The following is a 22,510-nucleotide window of genomic DNA, read 5'->3' as shown; positions in this document are numbered from 1 at the left end:
ACTGGAAAAAAAAAGAAAAACATCTACATTGCATAATCTATGCTATTTTTGTGATGTATGTATACATAACTTTCAGCTTTCCTGTTGGGGAGTCGCTAGTGGCATGATTTCTTTGGCACCGTTTTTACACTGGATGCCCATCCTGATGCATGTTTACAACCCAGCCATTTTTGGCGACCGGTGGTGGCTTGGCAAGGAGCGGAATCGAACAAGAGCTGTCTCTGTTGAAGGCAGAAGCAAGTACCACTATACTTTTGGAGTATGCATGCGATTGCCTTGCCATAGATTCTGTGGTAATAAAATGGTGTTTAGCCATAAAAAAAAAAGTTAAAGAAAGGATACAGATCTTCACAGTAACAAGGCCTTATTAGCTCAATGGCCAATGATGCTGACACTAACGTGTGCATCATAGCCAAAATGGGACATGGGCAAGACCCTTTGGGGGTACTCAAGGAGAAGCCTGTGTAGTGTGTTTTGTTCATTTCACTGCTCTGCTCAGCCTCACTGCAACAGATGGGCCCACACAAACTGGACATTACAAACACAAAACATTTTCGTCACGTTGCACATTTCTTTGTGGTGTAGTCATGCATAAAATCCACTTGTGCAATGCTATGCTGATGCCATTCACTTTTATAGTGTTTTGCCTAAGATCAGTGGACAAGCATGGGCATATTTCAATTGTACAGCAGTTGCCAAAACACAAGCATGACTCCAAAATTCTTCATGGATCTCAACAATCGACCACGTTCTGGGTGGCTCTGTGACCCAATAACTTTGATTTTAATCTGAGCAATAGCTTTCTAACATCTGGATGAATATAATGCTTTTAATAAATTGCAATTGTTGATCGGGTTGTTATATTGATTTATAATTGAACAGAAAGAGACGCTTTCGAGATGGGGGGAAAAACAATTCCAAAACAAATCCAACTCGGATTAAGTCATAACCCTAAATTATTTCTGAAGTGCGTTCATCTGAGAAAATATACAAAAAGAAGTAAGAGACAACAAGCTATACACGTAGCCAAAGGTACGCAGATGTTGAGAAATAGAAGATGCACCTGGCACCCTGAGTTCTACAACGCTCCATAAACTGATTACACGCATGTGCTGACGTTGGCCTTGTGAGTTATTTCCTCTGAGTCACAAAGGCAGAGGCCTCATAATGACAATTATTCAACTGGAGGGAGTGCAGCACCATGTTTGTTTCAAAAGCAAAAATTATGAGACGCACAGTGATGCTCAACTACAATTTAAAATGTTTTGTTTCGCCTTTGGAATGTGCTACACTATGTCCATTTACAGTGGTTTCTTTTTGTAAAAGTATCCGTAGTTAAGACAAAAAGGAAAATGGAAATGACAACTGCAGAACTAAACAAATTAACCTACACAGACTTCAACATCTTAATGTTTTGCGTTGAAGTAATCACATTGCCTCTGTTTTGCACCACAACACAGCAAGAACTGTGGAGAGAGCCAAGGACAACCCAAAAATAAGAGGAATGAAGCACTAGGTGAAGGGCAACAGATGTGTTGACAAAGGTGAAAGTGGCTGAGAAGAGAAGGATTGTGACCCTGAAGGAGAAAAGAAAACATGGACAAGCCAGAACAGGTGACTTCAAAACAGAAGGTAGCAGGGTGGGTGTATGCATAATATACATGTATGCCTTTAGTCTGCTCTTACAAGAATTTAGCGGAATTCCATAAACTAAGTAGTGGACACATAAAAAGGAGACCAATCTTTCTTGGAACTCCAGCATGAACCCCTTTGTAAATATTTTATTTTTGAAAACACAATAAATGCCAGTCCGCATCAACCAAGCATTACTTCTTTAACAGGGCTTTAATGACTTTTTAATTGTGTATGATGACAATGCCTAAATGTCGCGGTTCAGTTGAACGAAGACTGGAAACACTGGAGTTTAACGCAACAAGATCTGGTTGTGATATACTGCTAATGCTGTTTATGTTCAACATATTGGACGGGAGGCAAGGCCTAACCACACTGCTGTGTGGGCAAAAAGAATACTAAGATTAAAACATGTGCTTTTGCTTAGGTATCTGTGACCCAAATTAAAGTCGGGACCAAAAGCAAATCTAAGGTCAGTTTTTTTGGGTGGTTGTGAGTGTACAATGACGTATTCTTTCTCAAGTAAGCACACAAATTCATGTCCAAATGACCATGGGTCATTTTTAGGCGTTTATATTTTTGTGCTCTGGCATTACAAACACAGTTAAATTGGAGCCAGTGGGGAAACCCCTTCCACATTGGACTTTTTAAGGAAAACATCATTGGGGTGAGAAAAAAAAAACCTTTTTAACCTTTTTGAGTAGACAGAGAAAGATCACCATCACCCTGCGTGCCTCTTTTTGAGAATTTTTTTCAATGGGCATGTAAATTTGGCACCAAGGCTAAAAATGGTGGCAGCGTAAAAACACCATAGTAGTGAAGTGTTACACTAGTACAATGTACACTTAATTAGATGGAAAGGTAAAACATCAGGAAATGGAAGTAGAACTGAATTATTGAAAATGGGCCAAAGTATAAAAATCTGGCAGAATAAAAGCAGTCGTGTCACCTCTGACTATGTTCATTCAGATTATTTATAATTTCAAAACGCTTAGATATCATATAACAGGATACGCATACAATTTACATAACCTTATATTTATAAAATAATTTGCAAGTAACGATTGAAATATTTGACTTTTCTACTGACTACAGATATTTATTCTGTCCAAAATCTGAGTTGAAAAGCCCTGTGCATAAGCGCAATTGATAAGTGCATGTGTAAGCTGGGGCAAAACTGACCGTGATGCAAGAAGCCATTGTTGCAGAGACCCACACCCAGCGTCACTGCATCCTCTCGTGTTGAGCAGTCTCCCTGGGAAACGATGACGCACACTGTCATTCACCATCACCTTCTGTTTACATCTTCACACACCTTGACGTACAACGGCTTACGAAAGCGCTGTGCCTCAAACATTTGTTGAACTCAAGAAGATGGGAGATTATTAACTATATCAGGGCTGTCAGACTAATTTTTGTCATGGGCCGTTATGACTGAAGCAAAAAAAAAATCTTTAATTGCCTCATCATATTTACACATGAACTAGTTTTGAATCAGAAATCAAGGGTAATGAGTTTTTCAACTATTATTGATGTTTGGTAGCAAAAATCCTTGCAATATGTTCTGTATAAAATGACAATTTGAAAGTTTGAAATCATGGAAGTTGACACACATGATTTGCCTTCACGGGCCACAAAGTCATGTGGCGGGTCGGATTTGGTACTCGGACCTTGAGTTTTGACACCTGTGCAATATATGAACGACAAAGTCTAAGAAACATTAGGAGGTTACTAAATGTGTGGGTCAAACCAGTAAATGAGTTGACTAATATACAGTAATTAGTGTGACGTCCAAATCACATATTGTGTGTTTTTTCCAGTCTTCAAAACAATCTCCAGGAGTCCAAGACACACTTTTGCCAAGATAGCCCAAACTCCGAGGATCAAGATTTACAGCACACCTTGACTCTTTTTTTTTTTTTTTTAATCTCACTGAAATTGCCTGTATTGAGGTGATCCTGTTTAATGCAAAGGAGCCACCGTTCAAGGCCCGCCTCTACTACGAGGTGTGCATTTGGCTTTGTGGCACCATGAAAACGAGAGCAAAGCTGGGGTTTGTAATGAGGCGAGCAGCTACTTGCGAACGAGCAAAAGAGGCAGCCCACAACCTGAAGAAAAGAACGAACAACAGTCAAGACAATCAAAGAATTGACTGTATTTTCCCTCTGGGAAGCAGCACTTTATCACTAAGCAACCAGATTACGTTGCCAAATATGTCAATCATGCAATAGTCAACTGAAGCAAAGGTTTCAGTAAAAATAGCTTTCATTACTTGTTGACAGGTTTGCTTAAAAGAATAAATATGTAAATGTCAGAAAAGCTGCTTCAAAATAATTTCCATATTGTTTAACAAATACAATTTTAGTTTTAGCATGCCTTTGAAGTAACCAAGTTTCTGACCCCGGCAAGTTTACTGCTGTCTCCCCATTATGACTTTAATGCTTGAAGATAATACCATACTTCTAAGGGGAGCCCTGGAGCAAAACAATAATTATTTCTATTGTTTGAATTGAAACGGAGGGTGACATTACCTGCGAGAGGAGCCAATCCACGAGTTTGCAAGCAGGCACCACAGATTTAAAGGTTTTCAAATGATGGTCTCTGTCCCTAGATAAGAACAAGAGAAAAAAAAACAATAGCAAAAAACATTTTTCCACAGAAGGCAAGTGTGATGAAGAAGTTGGCATTTGTCAAATGAAACAAAGGGCAATAGCTTTTTACATTTTATAAAACAAAGCATACTTTCATTACTTTGGGGAAGTGTTTTCCCGATGTGATTTTTCCACTAATTTGTGGATGTGTTTACAAGTGTTTTTGATAAATTTCTCTTCATTCTGCTTTGTTTTTTGGTTTTTTTTTTTTCATTTTTGACATATTTCTATACCACAAACTGGTATTGTGTATTGTGTATTGTGTGTTATCTATTAGTGTGTATCTTATCTAGATGCAGTTATCTTTATCTCACTATACAAAAACATACACAAAAAAAAAATTACCATAAAAAGATCATTTACTGTCATCAGTGAGCACTTGAAGTGAAGTTTGTCATGTTCAACGGATTTTTCTTGTGGGTGCTCTCATCACTCTCCAAGTGTAAAAACGATTGGACACATTGGACAGGACATAATTTTAATTTCATACTGGATTTAAAGAGCTTGTGCATATTACAGAATGTACTAATTTGTCTAGTATGCAGTGGTTCACTTTCATGTGCTGAGGAATTATTCATATACAAAACTTACTGAATACTGTAATCAGACGGATGAAAGAGGAATGGTTGAATGTGTGCAAGGTGGAAAAAAAAGATCTGGGGAGGAAAACAAAATGAAGTGACAAGACGAGGGCAGGTACTTACTTGATGACGGGCGTGTGGAGACTGTGAAGGCGGCAGTACAGCCTGACGCCCTAAAAGAGACGAGGTGAACGTGCCGTTGAGTCAGAGAACATTACAACACCTTTCAAAAGCATGCATAAAAATGGCCTACGGGTTGGAATTTTTTTTTTTTAGTTGACGAGCCCTGAGGCCAGTCTTTTATTTTGAGAGCGTGTATTGGACCTAAAGTTGCCAAATCGGATTATAGAACAGAAAATGGTCCCAGAAGGGATCCGCTGAAGCGATTACCATGTTTCATCTCCAAAAAGTACAGACAGAGGGTGACGATAAAATGACATGAAAAGAAGATACCTTAGACATGATATCCTCCATCTCGCTGCGGGCCTTGTAAGTGCCGTCGTCATAGCGGAAACGGTACAAAACCTGCTCATTTTTGAACTGATGCTTGTCTGACACTGAAACATCACCAGAGGGAGAAAACTGTCATCTGAAAACATTTGCCTCGAAGTACTGTTAATGTTAAGATGTTGAAAATATTTGTTCTCAAAATCCTTGAATAGCTTCTGCTTTCCCTCCAAATAATTCCAGTATCTCGCACCGGATAAAGTTGAACAGAATCGGCTGATAAAATCTCATTGGAAAAACAATGTCCATAAAGTGTATGCTATGTTAAGAAACCAAGTGAACGAGAAACAGCACTCGTAACTTCATGACCAGGATCAAATGCTCACCTTGGGAGACAGCTATCAATTTCCAAAAACATACTCCAAGCAATTTATTGCACTGAAACATAATTCTTGCTTCAAGTGAATGTGTCACGAAAACTCTAAATTTGGGCAAGCGCTGAAGACACCACAACAAACGAGCTGCTGTTTTTTTATCGTCTAGACTTAATTTCTGTCATAAAGCAAAGGAATGCGCCGTGAAAATGGTTGTTGTGATGTGTCATTAAAAGTCGGTCTAAAAATGAATACCTCAGTGTGCTGTGCTCAATGTACAGCTGATGCTGGTTGTTGCAGAAAATGTTTAACACATTCCATCTAAACGTTACATTTGACGGTTTGACGTGCATTAGTTCTGTGTCTACCTCCTTTATTGACACCAACTATGTGCTAGGCCATAATACCCCCCCCCCCCCCACACAAAAAAAAAAGAAAAAAAAACCCACAGTGTAAACCCACAGAAGCCAGCAAGTCAGTGTATCCCCCTCAGGAGCAGACTTCAGGGGGATTTTCCATGGGAACCGAATAACATCTCTGGAAAGTAATCTGCATTTATGATGGACAAGAGAGACTTCAGCAAAAATGTGGACCACTGGATTTATACATTATTTAGAGCTGTTTGTTTGTCTTTCATCGCTCGATGCATAATTCAGGTAAGTGGAACTGAAACTGTCATGTGTGAGAAACTTTTCGGTGTGGAGGGGAAATTGCATAGAAAGTAAGGTTTGGGGAAAAAAATAATTCCCTTAAATATAAGAGGAATACTACTACAATGGTCCAGGAATGCAGTCCTAATTTGGAGATACATGATTTACCGAGAGCCCCCAGGAATGGCAGACCTGAACATATTTTTTCTCCAAAATTATTGCCTGGATCCCTAATGCATTCCTGATTATGTCAGAAATTGATTGCTGATAGTCTAATTCAGCAGCCAAGAAAATGTCGTCTTTGTTTTTGCCAATGACACTTTTACATACAAAAAATAATCACAACCAAAAATATTAGGAGCTAACAAAAGAAAAAAAAAGAATTTAGCCAGATACAAACAAAAAAAAAGGATGAAATATTTTTAGCCCGCGAAGCTCCAAAATTAAAACGTTTCTGGCAAGAGGGTAGACAAAAAAAAAAAAAAGTCAAATAGACAAAAGAGAACAAAGAGGGCGAGGAAGTCAAAGTTGTGTTGCATTCTCACCGTGATGAATGATTCCGTTTTCCAGCAGGGCTTGTCCTAAGTTGACCCCTTCGTCGGGTTTACTGATCTCGCCACTTTCAATCAGCCAAGATACAAACTCACTGGAATTAGAACACGAGAGAGAGGTGTCGATTTAGAATTTTTTCAAGGATATTTGAAACTCACACAGATTGGTATTGCTTTATTTTGATTCTTGCAGGATGATTTTAAGCAAGTAGAAAAAAGAATAGGCAAGAAAAAGAATTGAGTTTGATCGATTGCCAATTACGGACAGTAAACCAATTCAGATGTTTTATTCACTCATTCAGAAGCTCCTCACTGCATCAGTTAAACACATCGCCATCTGAAACATATTAGCAGAAACTGTGAAGACTTCACATCAAACTGAATTCTGTCTTCAGAGTGGGGGGAGTTCATCTCTTGGGACTCCTAAGGAGATAGGGGAGCATCTGGAGGTGGTTTTAGAACATTTACACCACTATGAGACCACGGGAGAGAAAGAAGCATCTTTTGTAATGCAGCAGCAGGACTCGCTTGGATGGTAAAGACTCAACAATATTTGTGGTGCGGTTTGAATCCTGCGCTAAAAGAAACCGACTTGATGCAAAGTGTCCAAGTGTTTCTGTTGGATCTTACATGAAGACAAGCATTGAGAGTGTCAAGTTGTTCTAGAGAAACAGGTTACGCTGTTTTGACCCGTAAGCATCTTTTTGCCCAAAGCTTTGTCTCTATATGACAAGATGCGCAATGCTTTATTGACCGTGCTATTGATCGCTAAATGACTCTTGTGTACTAATGGGAATGCAGTCCATTTGAGGCAGTGTTTTTCTTCTATGTAGCAATTGAGGTAAGTGCAAACACACAAAAACAAGAGATCTAGAAACACAATCAGAGCGCAGGCCACCGCTGAGACTCTTTACATTTATCACCTGTGGAACCAATCTAGGATTCTAATAGCTAAGACATGATAAATTGTTGTCCCTAGCCACATGATTTTTTATTTTTAGATCCTGGGGGAAAAAATCCCATAAAAGCCCAATGAAATATAATCAAAAACATTCAGGCTATGATGAGTTTGGAGACTCTGAGTTGCTCAAAGGTGTGAATGTGAGTGTGAAAGGTTGTTTATTAAAGTGACTGACAAGTGACTCAAGTTGCGATAGGCTCCAGCTCACTTGTTGCCATGCACAAGTGGTAGAAAAGTGATGTCCAACTAAAATACAGCATCTCTTTTAATGCTCAATCTTTGTTAAAATCTAAAAAAGAATATGTACCTGTTATAAAACAGAAACTATAAAGTAAACTGGCAAAGTAATCAACACCAAATGAGAACATAGCCAAGGCAGTGCTAAGTACTGTTTACCGTAGTTCCATTTTTGTGTTTCATCCTTACTGTTTAAGATTTATGTTTCATGGTTAATTGTGATCGCCAAATCTTTCAATGCGTAAAGACAATGTAATGTTGACCCAAATGTGGGCCAATACTTACCCGGTATTCCCATATGCGCACGCTTATTGTATATACGTAAATGTAATAAATTATTGTCTCTTACATTAATAGTCTCTTTGCATTGTGCATGTACGAAAAAGAAAATGACGTTGAGCTCGTGAATTAAATCAATCTGTTGTCTGTCAGTCCCATCAATCAGTTGGAGGAGCGCAAACGCGTGTTTGCCTGGACCCATGAAGACGGCGATTGAAGGGAAACTACTCGCAATTTTGAAACATTTACATTTAGATAATGCTCAAGGTATTTGTTAATGTGCAATATATGTGGCTGACCCTTTAGTGTGCACCCATGGGCACACACACCTAGCTGGTATAAGTCTGCAAGTGTATGCATGCAACAGAAGAGAGCGGACACCTTGGACCATCTGCTATGGCGACCTTTGTCTACAGCCTGCAGCACAAAAGACACATTTGATCATAATTTGTTTTGTTGTTTTTCTGAGCAGCCAGGTGCTGTTTATGTCCGTGCTTGCAGCGCCTGTGTTCAGTTGCGGCGTGTGTGAAGCCACTTCTTATGTGAAAGTTCACGTCAAGGCCAGTTGCTGTTAATCAACGTTGACAGAGCACTCAAGTGCATGTGATATGCACGATCAATTTTGGTTACAGTACTGTTAAAGAAATTAGCATGATGACCATGATTAATGGTGTGTGCGCATGTAACAGAAAGAGAGAACCTTGCATTGCTACACGGCAAATGATGGAAGACAAGGATAACAGCTTGGTGGGACACACCCATGCATGTTGTTTATTTATGTGACACTTTGTGGTGTACTACGTGTCCTTCCTAGGGTCTGAAGGTGTTTAAAGGGTAGAAATAAAAACATTTACATTTTTTTCAATTTCTCAACATCGGGTGAATATTACTCAATCAATTCTTATGAGATTTGAATAGTTAGTCGTTATCCACGTTTATTCCCATATAGTGGAAAATAAAGGGATCCACAGCTAATACTGATTTTTTCTGTTAGAAGCAAACATGGAGCCAAATAAAACAATGTAGTAGTAACACATCACAAATTGCAGTAGTGCAAACTATCATTTATTTATTCCTTTTTAGAAAATTGAATACATTGAAGAAAATAAGTATTTGAACACCCTGGTATATTGTAAGTACGACTTAGAAATCATGGAGGGGTCTGAAATTTTCATCATAGGTGCATGTCCACTGGAGAGAGACTATCTAAAATGAAAAATCCAGAAATCACAATGTATTATTTTTTAACAAAGTATTTGTGTAATACAGCTGCAAATAAGTATTTGAACACCGGTCCATCAGCTAGAATTCTGACCCTCATAGACCCATTAGTCCGCCTTTAAAAGTCCACCTCCACTCCATTATTATCCTGAATCAGATGTATCTGTGTGAGGTCGTTAGCTGCATAAAGACACAAGTCCACCAAATACAATCAGTAAGACTCAAACTTGGAACATGGCCAAGACCAAAGAGCTGTCCAAAGACACCAGAGACAAAAATTGTATAGTGCCACACGGCAGGAAAGGGATACGGAGAAATTGCCTGGCATCTTGGTGAAAAAAGGTCCACTGCTGGAGCAATCATTACAAAATGGAAGAAGCTAAACATGACGGTCAATCTCAAACGGAGTGGAGCCACATGCAAGATATCACATCGTAGGGTCTCAATGATCCTTAGAAAGGTGAGGAAGCAGACCAGGACTACACGACAGGACTTGGTCAATGACCTGAAAAGAGCTGGGACCACCATTTCCAAGGTGACTGTTGGTAATACACTAAGATGTCATGGTTTAAAATCATGCACGGCACGGAAGGTTCCCCTGCTTAAACCAGCACATTTCAAGGCCTGTCTTAAGTTTGCCAATGACCATTTGGATGATACAGAGGAGTCATGGGAGGAAGTTCTATGGTCAGATGAGACCAAAATGGAACTTTTTGGTTATAATTCCACCAACCGTGTTTGGAAGAAGATGAATGATAAGTTCCATCCCAAGAACACCATCTCTACTGTGAAGCATTGGGGTGGTAGCATCATGTTTTGGGAGTGTTTTTCTGCACATGGGACAGGATGACTGCACTGCATTAAGAAGAGGATGACTGCGGCCAAGTATTGCGAGATTTTGGGGAACAAACTCTTTTCCATCAGTCAGAGCATTGAAGATGAACACTAACCTCGTGGCTGGGCCTTTCAACATGACAATGACCCGAAGCACACAGCCAGGAAAACCAAGGAGTGGCTCCAGAAGAAGCATATCAAGGTTTTGGTGTGGCCTAGCCAGTCTCCAGACCGAAACCCAATAGAAAATCTTTGGAGGGAGTTGAAACTCCGTGTTTTTCAATGACAGCCCAGAAACCTGTCCGATCTAGAGAAGATCTGCGTGGAGGAGTGGGCCAAAATCCCTCCTGCAGGGTGTGCAAACCTGGTGAACAACTTCAGGAAATGTTTGACCTTTGTAATTGCAAACAAAGGCAACTGTACCAAATATTAAAATTGGTTTTCTCAGGTGTTCAAATACTTATTTGCAGCTGTATCACACAATTAAATCATAAAAAAAAAAAAAAAAAAAAAATCATACATTGTGATTTCTGGATCTTTAGTTTTAGATTATCTCTCTCACAGTGGACATGCACCTACGATGAAAATTTCAGACCCCTCCATGATTTCTAAGTGGGAGAACTTGCAATATACCAGGGTTTTCAAACACTTATTTTCTTAACTGTATTTTAGAAAGTATTTTAAAAAGCTTTCCACACATCAATAAAAAAACAAGTCTGATTCATAGCTCGACTTTGCAACAGATGATTTTGAGTCATGTAAAATATTTTCTGCCCACCTTTAGTGGTAACACTACTACAATTTTGTACATATCTCCTTTTAGTTACAAATTGGTGCAAAACACTATTTAGATAAACAATTAATAGTGATATGTAAGTTCATGTGGGATAACACTATTTATTACATTGTTTGTGAAATGACTACTGACAAACTACTATCATTATCATTCGTTGATTAGTTTGTTCTTATGACTCTAATACTGCTGCACTGTTTCATTGTAGAAGAAACCCAATGGACCTTTCCGATGGTGACCTTAAGCTCTCCACCCCTTAGCCATGTCCCACAAGGTTTCAAAATAGCGATTGAACAGAACATATTTGAAGTCTATTCTCTATCACGTATTCCAGATAATATTGGGGTATGTTTTTTGCCAAATGCGTCAGACTTGTCCAAGAGAGTTCTACAGAGAGATCTCAACCATTTCACACAAGGACATGTACACAGAAAAAAGATTTTGGACAGAGCAGGGCACAATGTCACAGTTACAGCGAAAGGTTGGCGATCGATGCAAAAAGTTTGACGTCTCAAACTTCCTATTGAAATCCAACAGGATAAAACAGTGGAATCGTACTGCGCATGTAAAGCAGGGTGGGTACTTTTTACTTGGAAAGATCACGAGTAGTATCATTGTAGTCTTTACAAGGGAGTGAGTGTATTAATTTGACTTGACTCGAAATCAAACCAGGTGCTCCGTCTTAAAAATCCAATGTGATACAAATAGGCAAATAGACATGTCTCTTGCACGACGTGGCGCATTTACGTATCCCTAACCCGACTCTTCGGCATAAAACATGACACACTTAATTTAGCAGGTCAGTGATACGCTAACAAAGAGAAAGTTGTTCTCCTGTAATGTATAAAGCACTGATAATAATGAAATCAAACTCAGAGAAGATACTTCTCCCTCACTTACCTTCGAACATACAGCCTTGTGTTTGTTGATATTGTCCACATTTACTTGTACGTCCGGTCTTTGCGAGCCTTAATCCATCGTAAACACTACATCAACTGTGTTTTAGGCTTTGGAAAATGAATCAACCGTGCCCCTTGTAACCTAGCAGGATATCTTTCATCAGAATTGCACGTTCCCCAAGCGCTGCGTAACATTACCTTTTCCAAGCACACGCTGCTAACAACCAGCATTGCGAGTGGGACGATATGGCGAGAGGGGCGTGTCAAGCCAGGGGTTAAGACAATGCCGCTATCTGAATGGCTATTACTGTACGAGTGATAGACATGTCGGAAAGGTCCATTGCCCCTTCAGGATGAATAAAGTTATTTTCCTTGAATTTAATTAACTGGTGTGGCAATCACGTGAACCAAAGCCTAAAAGAATTTAGACCTGATTCCATTCATTTCCTTAAGTCATTTTCTTATCATGAAGAAGGAAAGACAAAATAAGATGGACAGCTTCTATTACTATATTGTCTTGCATGGCCTGGCATGAAAAAGGAAGAAAAAAAAAACAGACACGAAATGCGATCTGCTAATGTATATTCCCTCTGACAAAGATCAGATAGACGATGACATGTTATCAGAACAACGGCTTGTTATCAAAGTAGCCACTCGGCTTAATGAAATAAGCCTGTAGATTCTGGCTGCTGTGCATTAATTAATAAGACAAATGCGGGGGAGCAAAAGCTGGTTGCCCTCGTCAAGTGCACTTGGCAGTGATGACATGAGGACAGCATGGACTGGCAGGAAGGACATAAAGCACAAGTTGACTAACATTACAATTTCAACTCGATTCAAAGCAAGTGCTGGCACTGAGCTGTGACATGCAAGTGGACGGGCAGAACATGGTAATTATGACTTACTACTTTAAATAGTGGGCTCAGATGGGAACAAACAGAGTGGTGGCATATTAAGTTAAAGGGCACAGAGGGCAAAATGCATCTAGAGGCACATCTCAACCATCCTGCTCTTTTAGAACTATATTTATGTCTGTTTTATTTGGCTCCAACTCATAAAATCCTATTATTGTACTTTGTTTTTTTCAATCATATTAGAGGTCAACATGTTGTCAAAGACCAACGTTTTTCTTTTTGAAGCTCCTCGGTGTGGCCCTGCTTTGCTGTGCAAGGATTCTCATTCCTACAACAACCAGCCAGATGCTATATAATTTTTGAATATCATTTTGACTGTGAGATTTCAAAATGAACAACCATTATTTTGCATTAATAAAGTGAGTGATTTTCTATTTTACAGTTTTCATTTATTATCTTGGGATCAACCAAAGTAATAAACACGTCTCCGTTCGGGCTGTTTATTACAATCGATCAGAAATGGTGATAATACAATACATAAAAATGTGCTTCACCATGTCCCTGTGATCAGGAACGGATAGTTTGCAGTCTGCTTGGTCTCCTACGCAAATTCGGCATGCAGTTTGAAGTTCTGTACACATCCTTTTGTTTAGGCTAATCAATAAAGCCATAATTAATTAACAAGATGGGAAAATAATAATAATCATTAAGATGTAAACTTGCATGATGGTTGCTATCCTGTACAATGAATGTAGCTTTCATGATGACAATATGACCCTGGAACAGATGAATTCACATTAAAATCATCGAATTTGATTCTTTTTTTTTCCCGTGAATAAGAGCAAATCTAAGGTCCGCCATCCGCGCAGAATACCCTGTGCTTGAGCACAGAGCCTCCACTTTTCAAGCAACAGCTACTTTCCACACAAACTGAATGCTATTATTCATTTAATCTTCCCATCTGTCATCAATGTTGAATTTATTAGGTGTATTCCGGGACTTGAAGTTGAATTTGAATTAATTAGGTTTATTTTTGCACCAAACAACACTAGCTTTATATTTAGTTTCCCCAAGTCAGAAACCTGTCTGGGGAGCAAGAAACAGAATAAGAGAGTAGGAAGGCAGAGTAGCGTACAGACTAAAGGGCAAAAGATTCATAATTGAACAGGATTAGGTTGTTATTTATGCTGTGTGCAACAACCTAGCCCATGATGTCATGTAAATAAAAAAGTCAATGTCTGTGTAAAGTGTGTATCCTTCTGGAGTTGGGAGGTGGAGTACTCAGCGGTTAAAATGACAAAATGGGATCAATAGCATTTTAGTGTTGTCTTCATTCACAAAGACAGTCCTGCCTATGTTTTTTGGTTGTATTTCTTTCATAAGCTTATAAAGTATAACTGTCAAAGTCCCGAAGAAGTCTAAAAACGGCCCTTGTTGTTTATTTGTGGTACAGAAACATGAACTAAAGAGAGAGAGCCTCCATTTGAGGTCTCTGGATGGCAAAAGTCCGGTCGGTACCTGTTATTATTCATGACGTCAGATTGGCCTCGCATTTTTGGAAGACCGAGACTTAGGACTTGCTTGGGATGGGAAAGTCCAAGCAAAGGTAGAGAGTGTAGAGGATGGGAGGAAGAGAGTGGAAATCTTGCCAAGTCTGAATAGAAACTCTTGTGAAAAGCAAAGCCATAAAGCGGCATTCTCACACTCACTTTCCCATGAAGCACTTGGGCACAATGCTGAGCTTCCTGCGTCTGTCTTTAATGAGGTGGCGGCTCTTGGTCATCATCATATGATAGAGCTTCTCTCCTTTCTCAGCGATCATCACATAGGCATCCCGCTCCATTCCAAGTTTGAGACCTTAGAGAAACAACACAGAAAATGCCAATGGCCATTGTACTTCTCTGGAATTTAGAGACAAAGTAAATGCACAACTTGTTTACCAAAACCTGTGATATGTTCAGAGGTTTCACAGAAAATCCCTATGCTTTAATTATTACACTTATATGTATATATTTAATTTGCAGTACATTAGTGTACAAAAGAGTGAGAATATTTGTTCTTGGGGGCCACATTTGACTTCCCAAATAAACTGATTGGGCAATGTAATAAAGTAAATAAAATTGAAAAAAAAAAACTGAATGTACATGTATAATAGTTTATTTAAAAGTAAATTCTTAATTTGAATGTATTTATATTAGTTTCATTGTGTTAAATGTAGGTGTAAAATATTACAATAGGCCCAAATTTAAAAAAAAAAAAAAAAAAAAAAAAACAGGACATATGTGGCCAGAGGGCCATTCTTTGCATGCCCCTCGTGTAGCTTGTATCCGTAGTGCCAGTCGGAAATGACATTCTACTGTTCTACTTCTTCATTTTACTTTGAACATGACCCCTGAGTTAATTTGAGCTTTGTGTTTTCAATGCATTTTCTTGAACATTTACGGCTTGGGAACCAGCACAATTTCAGATTTCTGCCTTTGGCACAACGAGTTGCCTTGAAAAAAATAAAAACATAAACAAAAACCAAAAAAAAACCGATGCAATACGTTGACGTGAACTGCACTTCAAGGGACTGTGTTGATTTGTTTATTGATTATGTGGCTTGTATACAGTAAAGCAGGGGTGCTCAATGCATCGATCGCGCCGAGAAAAAAAAGACATCAGCCGTATTTTTTTTTTTTTAACTTTAGCTCACCACGCATGTGCAAACACCGACAGTACAGGAAAACACGCTGTCAGTGGGTCCCCCCAGCCCCCACCACCCCTATTTTAAGCTCTCGATTAAGAAATCTTAACAAACATGAGTATGGATGCTGCAGTAAAAAAGACAAAAGCGTATCACTTTCATACGGAATGGGAGGCGGACAACTTTTTCACAATGTCCTTTTCGGAGTGCGTTTGCCTCATCTGCCAGTGTAGTGAAATGTGGAGCGGCATTTTCGAACTGTTTATGGAAAATACGACACTGGCATTCCGCCGAAAAGCAAGCTGAGAATGACAAAAGTGGACAAATGCACAGCAGTCACTTTTCACACAATATAGTTCAACAGCGAAACCTGCCTCCAAGCATCGTTTACGGGTTCGTCACATCACACAAAAAGAGGCATAGCTGACTCGTTGTTGTGATCTTTTAAAAAATATTATCGTCAATAAAATATCTGCAGCTATAAAGGAGTACAGTTAGACGGCGCTGTGAAGCCGTGGCTGATGTGTGGAAAGACATCGAAGATTGTGAGTGTTTCTCACTGCAGTTGGATGAAACCACTGACGTGACTGACACAGCCCAGGTGTGCATTTTCATTCGTGTGGTGTTTAGTGATAATCAACATCAACGCAGATAGTTACAAAAAATGTTTAAGGTTTACCATGTTGTGTTGTGCAATATTGGCTCATACGGTTATGCAAGGCACACAAACATATATTTACACCTAAAGAATCCTCTTTATACTTTAAAATAAATATGTTTTGCATTTTTGTAGTGGGCAGATCTTTGTGGTCATTTAAAAAAAATATTGCAAGAGGCTGGATGCTTGAGAAGTAAATCTTGGAGTAAAAAAGTCTGGGCACCACTGCAGTATAGCACATCCACTATTTGTGTGTGGTGTGAGTCTTATTAGATCATGTCTAATTAGATGTGTCGAGTGTTGATTGTGACGGCAAATAAGTTGAGGAAATAAGGGTGGCACAAAAAAAAAATTGCTCAGAAAAAGTTAATTTTCAAATTGAGTCTTGGGCGGTGGCACTAGTGAGCCGTGATGGATGCAGGATTCTATTACGTGTGACAGCAGCTGAAGAGAACTTAAACAATGGGGGTTATTGAACAACACACGGAGGTCTTTCCAGTGCAGAGACCTCTTAACTTCTTGTCCAGCTGCCACAGTTTGTCTTGTGCTGCTTTTTGTCATCTTTCATTTAGCAGCATGACCAAATCACATCTAAAGATTCTCAGAAAGGGATGCACCATAATTACGGAGTAGAAACGGTTACTGTTTAGGTGGTTGGAGTTAAGGTATTACATTCACTGAAGAAAAATTATATTTTCACTGTAAACCCCTAAATTCATCGTTATGTTTGTAGAAAACAGAAGTAAATTCTTAATGGAATCCTTATCCGAGACAAAGTTGCAATCCTAAAAGCTTGTGTCTGCAATGCAGACATCTCAAACTATTCCTTCTTTTGGAATAAGTATCAAAAAAGACTTAAAAAGAGATGAGGCAAAAAAGCAAAACAACAACCAGATTTGAACTCTGATGTTCTGAGCTGAAGTTTTCAAACGTGCCATTGCCTTAAGTGATATCCAAGTTTTATGTCATTTCAGTGTCCTTTTTCCTGATTTTGGACCAATTCCAAATTGCAACACCTTCAGGGAATTTAGCGATTCCACCTCAGCCTGTTGCCATGTTTGTGGAATGTGTTGCAATATTTGGAGGGTGCCGCTACAAGTTTTACAAATACAGATAATGTAATGTGATTGGATTGTAGTTAAATAAACAACTGAGGGACGATTGATTGAAGCCACGTGTGAGCAAATTCAAAACAAAAAACTTAATACTTTGATGAAGGAAAAAATGTTAGAAGAAAACTGTCTAGACCAAAATAAAGAGGCTGGGAGAAAGGTAAGCCCACATTGAGAGGTGAACACTATCGAAAAGCAAGAGTGAGTGGAAATGAGGCGCTGTGACTGATCGGGCATCTGTTAGCCTCAGGTCAGTTTCCGCCGGCTCGTAATTTAACACCATAAGGTGCCCCACACTCCTGCGGGCTTATTCATCACACTATCGGATCTGATGATGTTAAAATCTGATGTGTGAGATCATTTAACATATGCCCTGTAATGCCAATGAAAATTTAACATTTTGTGAAACATGAATTGTCGAGTGCTCCTGCAATTGCAACGAATTCGTGCCCAAAAAAATAACATTTTGAATCATGCTTTTTTTTTTTTTTTTTTTTAACTATCAGGTGGCCTTTTATGTTGCCCAGAATATCTGGCTCAAGTAATTCAGTGTTCTTCTTCTTCTTCTTTCTTTCCTTTTGGCTTGTCCCGTTAGGGATCGCTACAGTGTGTCATCTTTTTCCACGTAAGCCTATCTCTTGCATCTTCCTCTCTAACACCCACTGTCATCATGTCTTCCCTCACAACATCCATCAACCTTTTCTTTGGTCTTCCTCTCGCTCTTTTGCCTGGCAGCTCCATCCTCAGCACCCTTCTTCCAATATACTCACTCTCTTGCCTCGCCACATAACACACCAGACACCTTCCGCCAGCTGTTCCAACCTGCTTGGACCGGTTTCTTCACTTCCTTTCAAGTCATTCAGTGTTTAATGCACAAAACATTATCAAGACAGATGGCCGACAATGGACAGGTGGGAACAATTTTTTTAAAGGTAGATGAAGGGGGGAACATTAGTGTGGACACAAATTAAGGCAACAAAAGGGTATTAGCTGAATCAAAAGGTTGAGCGAGGCAGCCAAACAAACTCACTTTTAAACTGGACCTGAAAAACATTCACACTTGGGGCTGACATCACAACTGTTGGCAACTTATTCCATTTGTGTGCAGCATAATAGCTAAATGGTGCTGCACCAAGCTTACTTTGAACTATGCTCTCCACTATCTGACCCGAATCTGTTGATCTCAGAGCTCTACTGGGTTTGTATTACATGTGCATTTTGTTCATGTATTCAGGGCCTAAACCATTTAGTGATTTATAGACCAGTAGCAGGACTTTAAAATCTATTCCAAAGCTTACCGGAAGACAGACTTAAGAATAGGAGTTAGATGCTCTGACCTTTTTGTTCTGATCAGAACCCGTGCAGCAGCATTCTGAATGAGCTGTAGTTGTTTAACATACTTTTTGGGGAGTCCAGTTAGAAGACCCATTACAGTAGTCAAGATACTTGAGATAAATTCATGGATGAGTTTCTCCTGATCTACTTGGCACATGCAATCTTTCACTCTGGATGTGTTTTTTTTAGAAGGCCATTTTTGCTTTAATATGACGGTTGGATTTCAGCTCGGAATGTATCAGTACACCAACGTTTCAGACTTGATCTTTGTTTTTTTAAAGCGTGACTCCAAGTATTTACTAACAGCAATTCTTTTTTTCTTTTTATCCAAAAACAATTCTCAGTTTTGTTGTGCTATAATTAAAGATAATGTTTCTGCTGTTATCTGTTTTAGATATTGACAACACATCAATTGAACTACAGTAATCTAGACACACTGCTAGATATAACTGTATGTCATCCCTATAGCTATGATCGTCAAAATTAAACTTTGGAAGAATTTGAACCAACTGTAGCACATACAGGCTAAACACGAGGGGTCCAAGAACTGATCCTTGAGGCACCCCATAAGCCATTCAATGAAATCAAACACCCCTAATATCCACAAAATAACTCCTTTCCTCCAGGTAGGACCTGAAACATTTCAGGACTGCTCCATTTAGCAACATTAGGCGTGATGGTGAGCATCAAAGAGAGGGAAAATATGACAGATAACAAGAATGTAGGCATTTTTTTCCAATAAACCTAAATATACAAAATGTGAGTGAGGGCCTCCCCTACTTTGTTGTGTGTTGTGTTGTGTTGTCGAGTTGTCATTTATCCCCAAGGTGTTTGATAGGCCTCGTTGTTCCACATAAAACTCATCATGCCGGAAAAGCAAAGGGCCTCCACAAATTGTTCCCACAAAATTGAAAAAATACAATTCTCCATAATTATATTTTTCTAAGATGAAATTTTGTGGAATATTTCTTGTGTCCTCCCCTGCCAATAAAAAGGCTATAAAAAAAAAGAAAATATGGTGACTCACTGTCTCTCTGCTCCCGCTCCCTCAAGATGGCACCCAGCCACTTCTGCTTATCCTCAGCTGTTTTGGCCATACAGACAAACCACTTGTTTTTAGCTGTGTTGTGGATCTTCCAGCCATTGGTCACTGTGTAGTTGTTGCTATGATAATCCGCTGTAGGGGAACAAAAAAAAAAAAAAACAACAACAATGTATTGAACGATAAAATAAATACAATGTGTGTGCTTTGACAACAAACCAAAGCAGCATTAAAAAAAATGAATAACAATAGCATAAATCATATTGCTCTCTTCTTTTATTGAAACGTAAGATAGGAGACTTCATTCACAGACAAGCGGCACTAAACATTGGGAGATTTGAACTCATACAATATTAAATGATATAAATATCGACCAGGTTAAGAGCAAAAAAGAAACTAGTTATACAGCCCTTGTTAAGTCAGATGAGTGAAAATCCACCCTGTTCTAACTTTGTTATCCACTGAGTTGCAGGTGAGCAGCTCTAAAATAATGAATGAACTTTGGTAATGGGCTACATTAACCTCACGGCCAAAGATCACGAATATACTTGTGATACTTGAAGCCCCTCAGGGAGTAACACCAGTAGTATTGGGAGAAGCAAATGTCTGGTTATTTGTGCACACATAGTGGGGGATTTTTTTTGTGTGTGTGTGTGGACATTTTTCAACTTTTACCTGCAAAGCTAAAACTCAGGTGCCATCTGAAACTACATTATACACCCTCATCTTAATCAAGCATCGATCTATCCATTCCATATTAAACCCAGATATGTACACAATTCAAGAATTCAGCAATTTCTAAATGCTCAGTGAGTTATGCTTTTGGTGTTCTTGACTTTGTGGTTGTGAAATTGCAAAATAATCTGGCATCATACTGGAGAAGGAAAAAAAAAAGGGGAAACGTGATAGAGAGGAAGAGGCAGTTTCTACACCAACACAGACATTCACAGCAATGCCGGCTCAAGCTCACTGAACCACATCCAGCCCACAAACGACGCGTTGGCAGTCAGCAATAACAGAAATTGAGTTTCACGCTGAGGTTTTGGTAGTATGTTTTGCACCTCAGCGACGTAGCCACACCTTAAACCGAAAACTTGACATCAAATAGGTGGTATTCCACATAAAGTTGTGCGCTACATCCTGTTTGAAACTCACCACAACGACGACACCGCACCCAAAACTGTCAACATGTATCAGAGTCGCAGTATCTGTTCATCCTCAAAAGACCAAATTCATAATCCACAAAAGCAAATGAAGAGATCTGGCTAACCCTAATACTGATTTGATTTGTTTGCTTTGTGTGTTTGATGACAAAGTCTAAGTTTAGACTAGTCACTTCCAGCAACAACCACTGTGCCTGTTCAAATCCATAAAGTCCACAAATGACCAGTTATTCTGTAACTTTTAAGGAAAATGGATTTTGCTCAAATTTCAAAGTGTGAACACATTTCTGTTCTGAATGGTATGTCAGCTGGTTAGAATAAAAGATTACACTTGATTATGTTCTACATTTGCTACCATCCATCAAACTGTAAACTGAAAAGCAACAAAATTAATTCTGATTTAAATAAATTAAACCACTACTGTCCAGCGCAGCAAGCTAGATAAGATGCCGCCAACGTATTACCGCTATTTGTTTTATTTGGTCTTCCTGAGGCATAACAGCAAGCAGCGTAACATGAATTGTCCTGAATGAAGAAGCTCATAAAGGCAGCCAGCCTGATTTTGATCTATGTTTGATCATGTTACACTAGCAAGAATTAAGCCAGTTTGTATTTTGAATGACACTGAATACATGGGGGATTTCAAAATGTCATCAAAAGGAACAAGAAAGGGGAAGAAAGAATATTAGCATACAGAGGAAGCATGTATTTATGAAGTTACTCCCATCCAAACTTGGATGGTTCAGCCTTGGCCGACGTACATCACTTGTACTACAGAAGGGATTTCCTAACGAGCTCAGATGCAAAGATATTTCCATGATGGAATAACCACAGAAACAGTTATGCACACAAGCTGAGAGAGAGTCTCGAAACCTAATATTGCTGAGTAAACACCAACCTGTTCCATCTTCCACGTTTTCCACCTCCATCACCTCCGTGTTGATTCTGCCCCTGAACACATAGAGAGGGCCGTTGATAGACTTGGTCCTCTTGGTGGTCTTTTTTCCAGAAACCCTAGGGAATGAGACAGCGCTGTGGTTACACTCAGCATGGAAAACATCCGCTGGTGGCAGTGAAACAGTCTCTGCAACACTTGCACATTCATACAAACACAAACATGAAGCATGAATATCCTGTTCCGAGAAAGAAAAAAAAAAAATTGTACATTTGTTCAAATTTCACGTTTTGCCTCCCTTCAACGTCTTAAATTACTTTATGATTACTTCTCCATTTGTAATTTTCCTGAAATACCATTCCTCACCTGGACTTCCTCTTACAGTACACCAAAAGATTATCAAACAGGAAAAAGACTCGCTCTTGAATATTTCCTGCTGAGATCTTTAGGAGATTTCCATGAAGCAGCAACTCTGTGCAGATATCCGTCAGGTTAGTCCCCTAAAAAGAGGAGTAAAATTGAAAATAATGGAAATGACCTTGTGGCCAACAGAAAATTTCATTAGACACATAAAAAAAAAAAAAAAAACATTTTTAATGGAACACAAATCCCAAAATTAGTGATCTGTAACAATCGTGGCCATCCTGCACTTAAT

General features: G+C 39.1%; 1 protein-coding gene across 4 annotated transcripts in view; it reads right to left on the bottom strand.

Moving 5' to 3' along the window:
* Nucleotides 1-22,510, bottom strand: part of prex1 (phosphatidylinositol-3,4,5-trisphosphate-dependent Rac exchange factor 1) — an 87,875-nt gene that overhangs the window by 27,984 nt on the left and 37,381 nt on the right. For all 4 annotated transcript variants that reach the window (XM_061800828.1, XM_061800807.1, XM_061800814.1 and 1 more), the window contains exons 7-15: nt 22,222-22,355; nt 21,859-21,974; nt 19,783-19,932; nt 14,674-14,821; nt 6,881-6,981; nt 5,318-5,421; nt 4,988-5,037; nt 4,164-4,239; nt 2,815-2,887 (exon numbers count right to left, since the gene is read on the bottom strand). In XM_061800828.1, coding sequence (XP_061656812.1) covers nt 2,815-2,887; nt 4,164-4,239; nt 4,988-5,037; nt 5,318-5,421; nt 6,881-6,981; nt 14,674-14,821; nt 19,783-19,932; nt 21,859-21,974; nt 22,222-22,355 — 952 coding nt within the window. The remainder of the gene's footprint in view (nt 1-2,814; nt 2,888-4,163; nt 4,240-4,987; nt 5,038-5,317; nt 5,422-6,880; nt 6,982-14,673; nt 14,822-19,782; nt 19,933-21,858; nt 21,975-22,221; nt 22,356-22,510) is intronic.

The sequence above is a fragment of the Syngnathoides biaculeatus genome, chromosome 2 (genome assembly GCF_019802595.1).
Source record: "Syngnathoides biaculeatus isolate LvHL_M chromosome 2, ASM1980259v1, whole genome shotgun sequence".
Classification (NCBI taxonomy): Eukaryota; Metazoa; Chordata; class Actinopteri; order Syngnathiformes; family Syngnathidae; genus Syngnathoides; species Syngnathoides biaculeatus.
Note: the sequence above shows the minus strand (reverse complement) of the source record. Positions and strands in the feature narration are given on the sequence as shown.